At 48.3% G+C, this 13,676-nt stretch overlaps 1 protein-coding gene across 2 annotated transcripts in view; it reads right to left on the minus strand.

Annotated features, from left to right (window-relative positions):
- Window positions 1-1,716: 1,716 nt before the first annotated feature.
- Window positions 1,717-13,676, minus strand: part of ANKRD35 (ankyrin repeat domain 35) — a 28,228-nt gene continuing 16,268 nt past the window's right edge. For both annotated transcript variants that reach the window (XM_083590898.1, XM_083590899.1), the window contains exons 9-14: window positions 11,782-11,819; window positions 8,414-10,765; window positions 7,590-7,679; window positions 6,288-6,353; window positions 4,829-4,926; window positions 1,717-3,370 (exon numbers count right to left, since the gene is read on the minus strand). In XM_083590898.1, the coding sequence (XP_083447024.1) occupies window positions 4,864-4,926; window positions 6,288-6,353; window positions 7,590-7,679; window positions 8,414-10,765; window positions 11,782-11,819 (2,609 nt within the window). In that variant the 3' untranslated portion in view covers window positions 1,717-3,370; window positions 4,829-4,863. The remainder of the gene's footprint in view (window positions 3,371-4,828; window positions 4,927-6,287; window positions 6,354-7,589; window positions 7,680-8,413; window positions 10,766-11,781; window positions 11,820-13,676) is intronic.

Consider the following 13,676-nt stretch of genomic DNA (forward strand, 5'->3'; position numbering starts at 1 on the left):
TAAAAACCACAGAAGAGGAGAAGGCTCTTGTGGATTTCCCATTGGGGCATTTGGGTGGCTACTATGAGAACAGGAGGCTGGGCTAGATGGGCCAGTGGCCTGATCCAGCAGCCTCTTCTTTAGCTCCTCCTGAAGGCAGAGCTGGCCTGCCCCTAAGGTGATATGGAGCGCCAGCCTCAGGTGGCAGAACTGCACCTGCCCCACCACTTCTCCCGCCAAGGTGGGGTTCTGGTGTGCGGTTTTGCCGTTCATCTTCTTCAACCCAGGCAGAGGAGTCGCTTGGCAATGCTTTGAGGAGTGACCTGGCTGCTGTCGAGTTTGGTGAGAGCTGGGGCCAACGGAAGTGGTGGTAATGCAATGGGTGGCAGAAGACAGTGGCAATCCCCATTTTGCCTCAGGTGGCAAAATGAGACGGGCCACCCCTGTCTTAAGGATTAGGTACTTTGAGCCAGGGAGGATGCAGCAATTCTGTATTCTGTACACAGCACCCAGCAGGTTCCCATTCCTTAAAAGAAAGTGCTTTATTATTTTTTTTGCCCTGTGAAATTCTGGGAAGGTCATCAGCTTGAAAACCGGGCTATTTCTCTCTGTTCCCTAACCGGGTTGGCAACCAACTCTCCCATTCGCTCCACCCTTTCTCTATGGAAACAGGTTTTTTGTCCCTGGCTTCCCATTGCATTGTGGGCCGATGCAGAAGGTTGGCTGCTCTTGCTTAGTTCGCTTCGGAGGGGGAGGGGGACCCCTCCAAACACAGGGGGTCCATTTGGGGAACAGAAATGCAGGAAAAGGGGAGAGGTAGAAAGGAAAGGGTGGACCTGAAAGTGTTTCACTTTGCCAGACTACCCTCTTAAAAACGGGTTATGCCATTTGAGGGAATTTGCAAACAAGAGACCGTGGGCCCCAGTCCCTCCTTAATTTTTTCCGTACCAGAATGAAGCACACGTGGAGACACTCTGCTGGGTGGTTGCCATTTTTATCATACAGCACGAAAAGGAATTTTGTGCCGGAATTAAGCTACAACCAGCATGCATATTGTCACTGGGGAGAACTTCACTGCACAAGATGCGGTGCCTATCGCTAACAGTTTGCCACAATAGTTATAAGGACCCTCCCTGGCCAGCAGCAGTGTACCTTTCAATGTACCACTGTTGTGCTAGGGAACAACAGTGTGTGGAGAGGCTGTTGTCTTCATGTCCTGCTTGTGGACATCTGATCGGCTCCTGCTGAGGCATCCGATTGGGCCCTCTTGGAAAGAGGATGCTGTGCTGGATGAGCACCCATCTTGGTCTGACCAGCAGCCAGGCTTTTGGGGCTCATCCGCATTTTCACTTGAACCATATTTTGATGGTGTCACATCCCGATTCATTCTCCCAGGTACGAAAGCATTTTTTCGTTCCTCTGCGATTGCACCTTGCGAAAATTCAAGCCCACCCGCTGAATTGAAGCTCGGTTAAGCAGATCTCTCTCCAGGCTTTCTACGCAACTGATAAGATCCGATTCAGCCCCAAAGATTGCGTTTCCACAAGGCAAAGCCACGGGACAAGGAGAAAAGCTCTCAGACTGGGTGGGAGCAGTGATGGGATTAATTGGCACACGATGTGATCAAAATATGAGTGAAGCAAAATTATGGACAAGCCCTTTGACGTGCTCAGAGAGGGTGACCCATGGGATAGACATGTGGGGAGGAGGGAAGAGACAACAGACTGAAGGCATTACTGCCAGGCACACATAATTTATTTGAGTTCTTTCCGCAGGACTCAATGCAACCTGTATTTTTCTTTTAAAGAAACAAAACTAAACACAAGCATGCACGCTTTCTCACACAGTTGTTAAATACACAGTAGCACAGATCTTTTTTAAGATGAAGCAGCAGCAACAACCACCCCTCTCCAGGTGATCCAAACGAGATTAAACAAATAATCCTTGGCAGAGGTCAGAGTGCATGGCCTTGGGGTACCTGCCAACGTTTTATGATTCCAAGAGCTGAAGGATGCATCTTGTGCAAACTGTCACAGCCGTGATCCTCGCAGAAGGGCTCAGCCATTAACCTAAAAGCCACCCTCCTTCAGAGCAGGGGAAAGCAGCTGCCCCAGACAGTGGATGTGAGGCACTACTATGGATGGCAGAGGGGGAGATGGGCAGATCAGAGGCACGTGGGACCCAGTTTGCAATGGGGCATCCTCTTGCGTAAGCCTTGCTAAAATGAACAGGAGTAGCACAAGAGCATTACTCCCGTTCATTACAGCGGGCAATTCTGGATCACCCAATGGAGGAGAGGGTGATTGATGGCTCCTAGCCACAATGGTCCAAGGGCCGGAAGCAGCAACACTTCTGAATACCAATTACTGGAAAGCCCAAGAGGGGAGAGATGCTCTTGTGCTCAAATCCAGCTTGTAGGCTTCCCACAGGCATCTGGTGCTGGCCACTGTGAGAACAGGATGCTGGACTAGATGGGCCCATGGCCTGATCCAGCTAAAAGCTCCTCTCATGTTCACTCTGCCAGAGACTCCAGGCACAGGTTATCCTGTCTAGCACAGGTTACAGTGTCGGACTACTAGGACTTGAGTTCAAATCCACACTCTGGGTGACCTTAACCTCCACTCTACACTTGTCTTCCCCAATTTCTCTGTTCTCTTTTTGTTTCTTATCCCTACCTAGAGTCAGGGGGTGTCCTACTAATATTGATCAATTTTTTAAAATAAAAAAATAACATTTTCTTTTTATGGTTTATAGCATGGTTTTTATTTTAAATAATATGTGGGAGAGGGCACCATGCTCTGTTCATTGCTTGCGGCCTCTAAAGGTCTTAATCTGGCCATGTATGTTGGGTCTTGACCCCAGGGAGGGAAAACCCTACTGGACCGAGGACCACTGTCAACTGTGTGGCTGCAGGGGGCATCTCGCCATCTCTGACACCAAAATGCCTCGGGGCTAAGGCCCATCGCCCTGGAATAAGCCAGTTTCAAGATGGGGATATTGATTCACTTCCCTTATACTCTCTCTTTTACCCCCATTGCTCACTCTCCTTTCTGTTCACCAGCCCAGCCCATATTCCCCATTCTACAATAATAATTTAAAAAGAAAAATGTCAGGGGGTGGGGGGAGACAGAGGAAGATATAATACTATTTTACAAAAAAAAATTCCCAGTACAGCACATGGGTGGGCATCACGGTATGGAATCTTTGCTCCCTGCCGCATAGATTTGCCACTTGGACAACTCCGGAAATCAAAGCTGACCTCTGGGAAGAGGTGTGTGTGTGTTTGTGTGTGTGTGTGTGGACGGGTGTCTTGATGCTAGAAAGGTGCAGGAACCACAGGCCAGGATTCTTCTTGCCCTCCTGGTATTTGCCTCTGCCATGGAATGGAAACCTGGAATGAGAAAATGATTCGAACACTGTGAAGAACCAAACATTGAAAATGTTACAGAACACCTGAAAATGCCATCTTGGTAGTCACGATAACCCCAGGGCTAATTGTTCATTGCTGCAAGAATGAGCTCACATGTGTTAATCTGCTTTGAAGCCTTTGTTTGTTAGTTGGGAGAGGAGAGGCTTCTTACAAGCTGCCTGCCAGCTACTCCCTTATCTGAGAGATGGATGAGACAGTTGGGAAGGGGCCTCTGAGCCAGGGGTGCATTAATTGGGCTACTGATGCCGGCCTACATAGTTTGCTTGGTGTGTAAAGGTAAAGGGACCCCTGACCATTAGGTCCAGTCGCCGATGACTCTGGGGTTGCGGCGCTCATCTCGCTTTACTGGCTGAGGGAGCCGGTGTACAGCTTCCAGGTCATGTGGCCAGCATGACTAAGCCACTTCTGATGAACCAGAGCAGCGCATGGAAACGCCGTTTACCTTCCTGCCGGAGTGGTGCCTATTTATCTACTTGTACTCCATGTTTTCGAACTGCTAGGTTGGCAGGAGCAGGGACCGAGCAACAGGAGCTCACCCTGTTGCGGAGATTCGAACCGCCGACCTTCTGATCAGCAAGCCCAAGAGGCTCAGTGGTTTAGACCATAGCGCCACCCGCTTGGTGTGTAAGTAATGCTTAACATATTAGTGCTTGGCAGACAAGTCATGACGACCTCTCACTGCTGCGGTGTCCAACTTGTGTCTGTAACGGCACCGAGGCTTTGCAGGTTGTGTTGTTAAGATGACACTTTTCTTTAATAATGGGTGCTTTTGACATCCTTTGGTATCCCTCCACCAAGCCACTTTGGGCCTGTGGATCAGCACAATCGGCATAGGATTCATGAGCTTTGCAGCAGAGCTGTCTCGCCTCTTAGGGGCAGCACTTGCTTGGAGGTCCCGATCTTCATTTTGGAATCGATTCCTAACCCAATGCAGCAAGAAATCTGCTTGACTACATGGGAAGGAAATGAACTTTAGACGGGCTCAGAAAGTATTCTGAGTGCTCTGAGCATGTTCTTTGGGTGTGCAAAATAGCTCCCCCCCTTTTTGACTAGGAGTGGGATCTTTGATGGTTGGTGGCTTCTACAAGCTACCAGAATATTACTATTACAGTGGTACCTCGAGTTACAAACGCCTCAGGTTACAAACGCTTCAGGTTACAAACTCCGCTAACCTGGAAGAGTTACCTCGAGTTGAGAACTTTGCCCCAGGATGAGAATGGAAAGAGGCCCCATTAGCAAAAGCACACCTCTAGATAAGAACAGTTTCAGGTTAAGAACGGACCTCCGGAATGAATTAAGTTTGTAACTAGGGGTACCAGTGTACTATTATTACTGTTGTTATTATTATTATTAAATTGCATTGCATTCAAAGGGCACAGAGCAGTTCACAACCAAAAAAATACATAACAACAATCTCACATGAAGGGGAAGTGGGAGGCCTGGAAATTTGCCAGTCAACCGTCGTTTGTCCTCAGGATCCGTAGCAGCATCGCATGGACTTCCTCGTCCATGAAACCCTGAATTGGAGAAACACCACACGTCAGACCCTGGGAAAATTCACCAGCATCTTAGCTGAAATTTCTCCCAATAATCACTTTTCTGCATTTATTTATTTTATTGCATTTGCAGTCCATCTTTTTCTCCAGGGAGCTCCAGGTGGCACACTTGGTCCCCCCCCCCCATTTTATCCTCACAACAACTCTGTGAGGTAGGTTAAGTTGAGGAGCAGTGACTGAGCTCAAGGTCACCCAGTGAGCCTCACTGTCAAATGGGATTTTGAACCCTGGTCTCCCAAGTCCTAATAGTCTGCCACTCTAACCACTATACCACACTATATGCCGTTTTGCCTAATGCAGACATGGCAAAGTGCCTTTTGGTATGTTATTTCCTTTTTTTATAACAGTTTATTAATTTTCAAAAATAAAATTCAAAAATAAAATAAAATATAAAAACAGTATAAAAACAAAACAAAATGAATCAATTATGACAATTCAGATCATACATCTTAACTCAATTGACTTCCCTCCACTCCCCCTCTTGGTTCCATTGTATTAACTTATTCATGCATGTTCCTAGAGCCTTATATTCTTAATAATCCAATCTTAAAACCTTATTCATCTTAATACAAGTAACATTTAGAAGTTCTACTAATGTACAAATCTATAGATTTACTGGTATGTTATTTCTATTAAAATATGTGGCCTTATACACACTCCCCCGATACATGCAATGTTTGCAACACATCTATTGACTGGGAAACTGCACCCAAAAATCTGGAGAAATGTGAATTTTGAAGGATAGCGGAACAGTACTCATGCATTGTTCCAGAACTGTCAATTAGGTACCTTAGCCTTTCATTGTGGGCTGGCAAGAGATCATGTGACTGGATGCTCCTCCCCATATTACAAAAACAAGCACATCCCCACGCATAGAGAAAGCTAGACATCACGGAGGGGCATTTCGAGCCTAGTTTTCTTTTGCTGACATGCCAGGGTTCTATATGCCTTTTTCAATAATAAAAAATAATGCCCATCTGGGAGTTTTTGAAACATGCAATCCAGATCTGCTGAGAGAGGGGGTTCAGTAGAGGAAGGTCTGCTGTGTGCATAGATCAGCCCTTATCCTTCTGACTCTGTATGGTATACAGCAGCCTTCTCCAACCTGGTGCCCCCAGCATGGCTGGGATGGGTGGAAGTTGGACTCCAAAACAGCCGGAGGGTTGGCATGGGAAGCAGAAGTTCACTATTCCCACTGGAACACCATCCCCTGTCCCCCCAAAGTTATTAAGTTTCCAGGGGTCCACCTCTTGATCCCAGACTCTGGGAAGGAATATCTCCTCCACTCAAGGCTTAGGGACAAGCACCTCTGAAATGCTTACTTGGGCTGCGTTGAGCAGGTGTGTTCTGTAGATGGCTACAATCTCTTGGTGGTTCTTCTGGACAACCTGAAATACATATGAGTAAGTCGGTGAAATGAAGTCCACAGACATTCTGCTGGCAGAAAAACGGTGGGGGACTTCAGGAGCAGGTTGCACAACAGCCTAACCTACCTCACAGTGTTGTCGTGGGGATTAAATGAGGGGAGAACCATGTATGCCACCTTGAGCTACTTGGGGGAAAAGGTGAACTATAAAAGTAATAAATCAATAACAGCAGGGGAAACAGGATGGGAGCAAAAAAGGAGGAGGAAGAAAAGTGGTGGTTTAAAACAATGGGAGAGGTCTGAATAGATTGGGAAGGGAAGAACATAGAGGGGCTGCAACTAGGGTTTTTAATTTTATTTTAAGGAAGTCTTAACAAGGAGAAATAGTGGAGGTGGGTAGAACACAGCAAAACCTTAACTCCCTTTTCGCTGTACTCAGTCCTCGTTTTAAACCTCCACTTTATTCCTCTCAGTGTAACCTCCGGTTTGCTCTGCTCAAACCTTTGCCATTACAGTGGTACCTCTGGTTAAGAACTTAATTTGTTCCGGAGGTTCGTTCTTAACCTGAAACTGTTCTTAACCTGAAGCACCACTTTAGCTAATGGGGTCTCCTGCTGCCACTGCGCCACCGCTGCACGATTTCTGTTCTCATCCTGAAGCAAAGTTCTTAACCTGAGGTAATATTTCTGGGTTAGCGGAGTCTGTAACCTGAAGCGTATGTATCCCACGGTACCCCTGTATTTAAAACTACCATTCCCCCCCTCTCAGTGTGTCTCCATCTCTGCTCAACTCAAACCTGAACCTTGGTCTCTCCTAGTCCTCATGTAATCTCCAGAACAATTATGTGAGGTAGGTTAGGCTGAGAGGCGATGTCCAGCTCAAGGTCACCCAGTGAGATTCATATGTGAGTGGGGATTCAAACCCTGGTCTCCCAGGTCCTAGTCCAACACTACTCCAGTGCATTATAGACAGACAGACAGACAGACAGACAGACAGACAGACAGACAGACAGACAGATAGAGATAGATTAGATAGATAGATAGATGATAGATAGATAGATGATAGATAGATAGATAGATAGATAGATAGATATAGATAGATAGATAGATAGATAGATAGATAGATAGATAGATAGATAGATGATAGATAGATGATAGATAGATAGATAGATAGATATAGATAGATAGATAGATAGATAGATAGTAAGCAGTCTCTATAAACTGAAATAATTTGGGGACGATGACCCCCCAAGGCTCACTTCATTCTGCAGCTGGAGTCGGGCACGTTCGCTGCGCAGATTAAGAACTTCGCTTGAAAGCTTCTCCGTTTCCTTCAGCAACTTCCTGATCTGAGGGGATATGATAAAACAGGTGGCATCCAAGTCAAATCTATTGCACGGAATCCCTGAGCAGACTCCTCAGTCTTAGTCTTCCCAGCTATATTATGGGGTAATAACATTGTAAGGGGGGTTGGACTAGATGACCCTTGGATCCCTTCCAACTCTACAGTTCTACGATTCTACGTCCTTACCAACAGGGTCACTGGTGCAGGCTGGTCAAAGCTAATGGTATATTTCTAATAATGCTAACAATAATATTTGTTCCCTGTTCCCCCAAGATGGCCCTTGCAATTCAGGCAGGCCCAGTGATGCTAGGGGTTCCAGTGAAGTTATTGCATAGATCTTTTCTAATTCCCCTCTTGCTCCTTTGATCTTGACAAATTTACTGGTTCCGCTAAAAATATGACCAATTCTCACATATTACATTCATTCTTAAAACCTCATACCCTTGAACTATGCTGGCCGGTCTTTATAGGAACAGCTGTTTAATAATCTGGGCTTTGATATATTTTTGTGATATAACGTTATTTACGTATCTCCATAAATAAACAAGAACTGGTGGCTGAGATTGGATTTCCCCCCTCTTCCCTCCGTGTCCCTTCCCCTTGCATATCGTGGGCAGGGACTGCCTTGCTTTAACTGATTCTACATTAGCTACATTGGGAGCCCTTTTGGACACAAATAATAAAGGCATAAGGCCAAAAGGGGTTAGCCGCCCCAGCCCTCGAAATTTCCCCTCCTACCTTCCCTTCTCTGTCCTGGCAGGTCCTGGCCATCTCTTCCATCTTCCTATTCATCTTCTCCATTGCACTTTCCATCATCTGGGACTTCCCTCTCAGCTCCTCCACTTCCTCCTCATGCTCAACAGCTTCAGCGATGAGCTCCTCGTTCTTCTGCTTTTCAGAAGCAAGGTCTTCCTTGAGGCGGGAGCACTCCCCGCTCTCTTCCTCGTATTTCTCCCGAAGGGCGGCCAGCTCCTCTCCCAGGGCTTGCGCTCTGACGGACAGCATGCCACGGACTTTCTCATGCTTCCTGAGGGCCTCCTCTTCCTCCTGGCGCAGTTCGGCCATCTTGGCGACGAGGCGATCAAGCACCTCCTTCAGCCGGGCGGCCTCCTTGTCTCTTCCTCCCAGGGAGACCTGGACGGCTTCTAACACTCCTTTCAGCTCTTGCAGGCCTTCCTCCAGCTCGCTCATCCGCTGCCTGACCTTCAAGTTGTCTCCGATGGCATCCGAGGCCTCGGAGGAGCCTTCCCGCCAGGCCTTGTCCTCTGCCACGGACGAGTCAAGGCCGTTGGCAAGGAGGCTGCGGTCCACCTCAAGGGCGTGGCTCTCCTCCTCCATCTCGGACACCAGCTGCAAGGCCTCATTCTGCTTCTTCACCACGTTGTCCAGCTTCCAGTGCAGCTCCTTCAAGATGCAGCTGTCGAGATTCTCTGGCCTCAAGTGGCCGGCGTCTTTGGACATTTGCCTCAGGAAGGTGTCCCTCACGGATACCATCTCCTTCCTCTGGGCCTCCAGCCTCAGGCGGAGCTTCCTTGATTCCTCACTCTCAGCCGAGAGCTGCTGGTTCAGAGAGTCCACCGTCTGCTTCAGCTCTTCCACCAAGCTCCCTGGTGCCTCTGCCTCGGCGGGTCCATCTTTCGGAGAGCACAAACCCCTCAGCTGCTCCTGGAGCTTCTCCCTCTCCCTGCTCAGCTCTGCCAGCTCCTTCACGAGGCTGCCATTGTTCTGCTTGAGGTCCCACACCTCCTTCTCCAGGTCGGAGCTCTTCCGGCAGGGGCGGGGCTTGTTTTCTGCCACCTCAGGCTTCGGCCTGAGCTTGACCTGCCCGGAAGAGCCCTCAGGGAGCTGGCTCTTGTCTTTCCCGGCTTTTCCCAGTTCCTCAGGGGCTTTGGCATCACCCGCGGGCAGCTTCTCCTCATCCTCCATGATACCATTCTCTTCTTCTCTGTGATACCCATTCCTGTTGGCCACAACTCTCGACCCAGAGGCCAAGATGGCTTCCCGGAGAGGCCTGGCTTTCTCCAAGAGAGCAAAGTTCACCTGCTCCAACTTAGCCAGGGCTCCTTCCAGACCCACCACAATCTTCTTCCAGGCGGACACGCTCCTCTTGACCGCCCCCGATGGCACCGCTTGGTACTGCAGCTTGCTCCTGAGGGCCTCCTCTGCCTCCCACTTCAGGGCCTCGTTCTCAAAAGCCACCTCAGCATTCTCCCTCTGCACTCTGGCATATTCTTCCTCCATTTCTGTGAGGAACTGGGACATCTTCTCCCCGGCGGGGAGCCCACCCTCTTGCTTCCCCACCTTCTCACACTCTCCCATGTGCTTCGCCAGCAGCCCACGCAACTGCTGGTTCTCACCCTCCAGCTCCAGCGTACGGGCCTCCATCTCCTTCAGCGTCCCGCTCTGGGCCTTCTTCTTTCCCTCGTAGACGCTGATCACGGCCCGCATGTTCTCCATGTGGCCCTCCATCTCCTGTACCCTCCTCGTGGCACTCTCTTTTTCCTCGAGGGCTGCCGCAACTTCGTCCCGGAGGCGCTTCAGCTCCTCGTCGCGGCGTTTACCTTCTTCGGCCTCCTCCTCGCCAGGCCACAGGACTTTCTCCTCCTGGGCCATAGGGGCCTTCGGCTCCTCTTTTCCTGCTTCTTGCACGGCCGCCATTTTGGCTTGCTCTTTCTGAAGCTTCTCCTCCTCCTGCTGCTGCTTCCTCCTCTTCTTCAGCTCTTGCACTTGCGCGGCCAAGAGGTTGAGGTAATAATCTTCTTCCGTGGCATCGCGGCTGTACCGTTGGCTCAGCTCCTCACAGCCCTGGCTCCCTCCGCCCCCCTCAGGAAGGAGCTGGTTGATCTCCTGCACCTGGTCCCAGACCCTCTCCTTTGTCACTTTGCAGCCTTCCAAAAGGGTGTCGCATTCTTTCCTTTTCTGGTCCAACTGCAGTTCCAGCTGGATTACTTTCATCTTCTCGTCTCGGTACCTGCTCCTCCACTCCTTCAACTCAGGATCCTCCTCTTCTTCTTCATCGCTTTGGTCCCCGACTTCGCTCTGGAGGTTCAGGCTACTCACATCAGTCTCTCTCCCGCTCTCAGATGGAACCTGGAGGCACAACCCAAACCAATGCATGAGCTAACTGAGAGGCAGAAGGTTTTGACCCATCTGCAACAGGTACACATGGCTGCAAGGCAGGGGGTGCTGGTTTCAGTACCATGGATAGCTCCTTCCTTGGAGATGTGCCCCCAGGAAGAAGCTGTCTGTGGTACTGAAATCACCAGCCAGTGGTAGGTGAGGCCAAAGACACAACTGAGCAGATAAATGAAGGTAAATTTTACCTTTGTACAGGTGGCTAGTTTGTATTCTCCATCCAGACAAGCAAGAGGCATTCATAGAATCATACAATTGTAGAGTTGGAAGGAACCCCGAGGGACATCTAGTTAATGCCATGCAATGCAGGAATCTCAACTAAAGCATCCATGACAGATGGCCAATAATAATAATAATAATAATAATAATAATAATAATATCAACTGGCCTTTCACTCTAAACTCCTAGGGTGGGTTCCAGCAATTAAAACACAATATTAAAAACAGTTTAAAACAACTGCAGAAAAAAATGTGGGTTCAAAAAATATACATTTCAAGTGTCAAAGGCCAGGGTAAAGAGATATGTCTTAAGTATTCGATGAAAGCTGTATAATGAAAGTGCCAGGCACACCTTGGGGCGGGGGGAGTTCTACAATGTAGGGGCTATCACAGAGGAGGCCCTCTCCCAGGCTGCCACTACCCCAAGCTTTTGAGTGTGGTAGAACAATCAAGGCAGCTCCCTCTGTCAGTCTTAAGACCTGATAGGTTCTGCAGGAGAAAAGGCTCTTTTTCAGGTATTTGGGACCTGTGTCATTTAGGGCTTTAAACACTAACGTAACCACCTTGAACAGGGCTTGGAATCAAACTGGCAACCAGATTTTTAAAACAGGGGTTATAGGAGATCTAAATAGCGCACTGGCCAATAATGCAACTAAAGTTTTGGACCAGTTGAAGTTTCCAAGACATCTTCAAGGGCAGCTCCAGCAGTTTCCAGGAAAAAGTTTATTAAACAAATAAGCACCCCCTTCTTACCTGTGAACCAGTCTCTGATGAATAATCGCATCCTAGTTCTGTGGAAGTTGAGAAAAAAAAGATTTGAGCGGAATGATATTCTGGAAGCGCATATCCCCAAAGCACTTTGTTTGCCTACCTCTGCCCTGAATTCCTTCTATCCAGGTCACAAGATAGGACTCAGATACTGGTAAGCAACAAGAAAGCGGAATGAGTAAAAAAGGTTATTGCTCTTGGACAGTTAACCACATTACAACTAATGCTTCTGGTTGTGTGAGTTGGACCACCTTGATCATTGTGAATGAGTGGTCAAGGTCAGGGTTGGGGAACTTCTTTGACCCCGAGGGCCACATTCTCTTCTGAGCAGCCTTCTGAGGGCCACATGCCAGAATTGGCAGAATAATGAATGTGCCTTTTACCTTTGTACAGTAGGTTGCTTTGTACACCCCCACCCTCTATCTTCCATCCAGATAAGTAAGATACGTTTTACCAGGATTTAATGACAAATTCCTGCCAGACAGAAATGCAATCTGAAGCAAGGCCGCTGAGGGATGCAGAGTCCTATAGGTCAGATAGAGAGGCCTAGATGCGGCCCCTGCTTTGAGCCTTAGGGGCCCCACCCCTTCTGTGATCACACAAAGCCATTTGGGGTGAAGGGCCTTTTGTGGAAAGCATGGTGCTAGAAATGTGGTTTTGCTGTATCTGTGTACAGCTGAAGACACTGGCAGCATTAAGATAAATTCAATAGTGTAAACAAGTTTTGATGGATGCAATAATGGCTTACTGAATGGTATAGTTTTTGTAAAACAGAGAAGAAGGGAAGTCATTCATATCTTAAGGATGTATAATGAGTATTTTAAGTTGTAAAACAGAAAACTTAATAAAATTGTATACAAGATAAAAAAGAAATAAGAAATGTGGTTTTGCTGACTGCAGTGGGAGTGCCTGTTTTGCTCCACTTATGCTCTACTTGTCATTTTGCAAACAAAACAAATACAGTGGTACCTCTAGTTACGTACTTAATTCGTTCCGGAGGACCATTCTTAACCTGAAACTGTTCTTAACCTGAAGCACCACTTTAGCTAATGGGGCCTCCCGCTGGTGCCGCGCCACCAGAGCACGATTTCTGTTCTCATCCTGAAGCAAAGTTCTTAACCCGAGGTACTATTTCTGGGTTAGCGGAGTCTGTAACCTGAAGCGTATGTAACCCAAAGTACCGCTGTATTGGCGCTTCCTCATCCAAAGAAATCAGGGAGCTCCTTAGCGCACCTGATCCCACTTGCAAACGAACATTCCAGGGCTCACTCTAAGCTCCTGCCTGTTCCTTTGTGGCCACACCCATACCTGCCACACACCTGACATCACACGGGACATCAGGTGTGGGGCACGTGGGTGTGGTTTATGGTTAATGACCTCACAAGTCAAACTGAGACCCTTGCTGGACTGAACTGACCTGAATCTCCCTAACTGTACCCTAAGGAACCCTTGCTACCCCCAAGAATAGTGGAAGAAGCTGTCCTGTCACCTGTGTTGAATTAAGATCCAACCACTTGTCTGACTGGCTTCAGTACATAACAAGAGACGCCATATTGTCCACTGGTTAAGAAGCAACGTGTTTTGGACCAGCCTTGGAACACCCTGGGGAGAGGCCCAGGAGCTTGGGAGGTGCAGATCCGGACGCTGGGCAGGGGGCGATTGGGTTGTCCAGAGAAGGTCCTGCCTCAGCGTCTTTGGATGCCCCGAATGTGTTAGGATGTGATTCTGATACCATGTCCCATCAGGAAAGCTCTCGTGTCCGAGGCCACATCAGATAGATAGGTGGCGATAGAACATGGCGACAGTTCTACCCGTGCAAGGAGATCTAGTCTCCTTCCAGGAGTGCCCGCTTTCTTGCCCAATCACATGCCTAGGGATGA

The sequence above is a fragment of the Podarcis filfolensis genome, assembly GCF_964270895.1.
Source record: "Podarcis filfolensis genome assembly, chromosome: 16".
In the NCBI taxonomy this organism is placed as follows: domain Eukaryota; kingdom Metazoa; phylum Chordata; class Lepidosauria; order Squamata; family Lacertidae; genus Podarcis; species Podarcis filfolensis.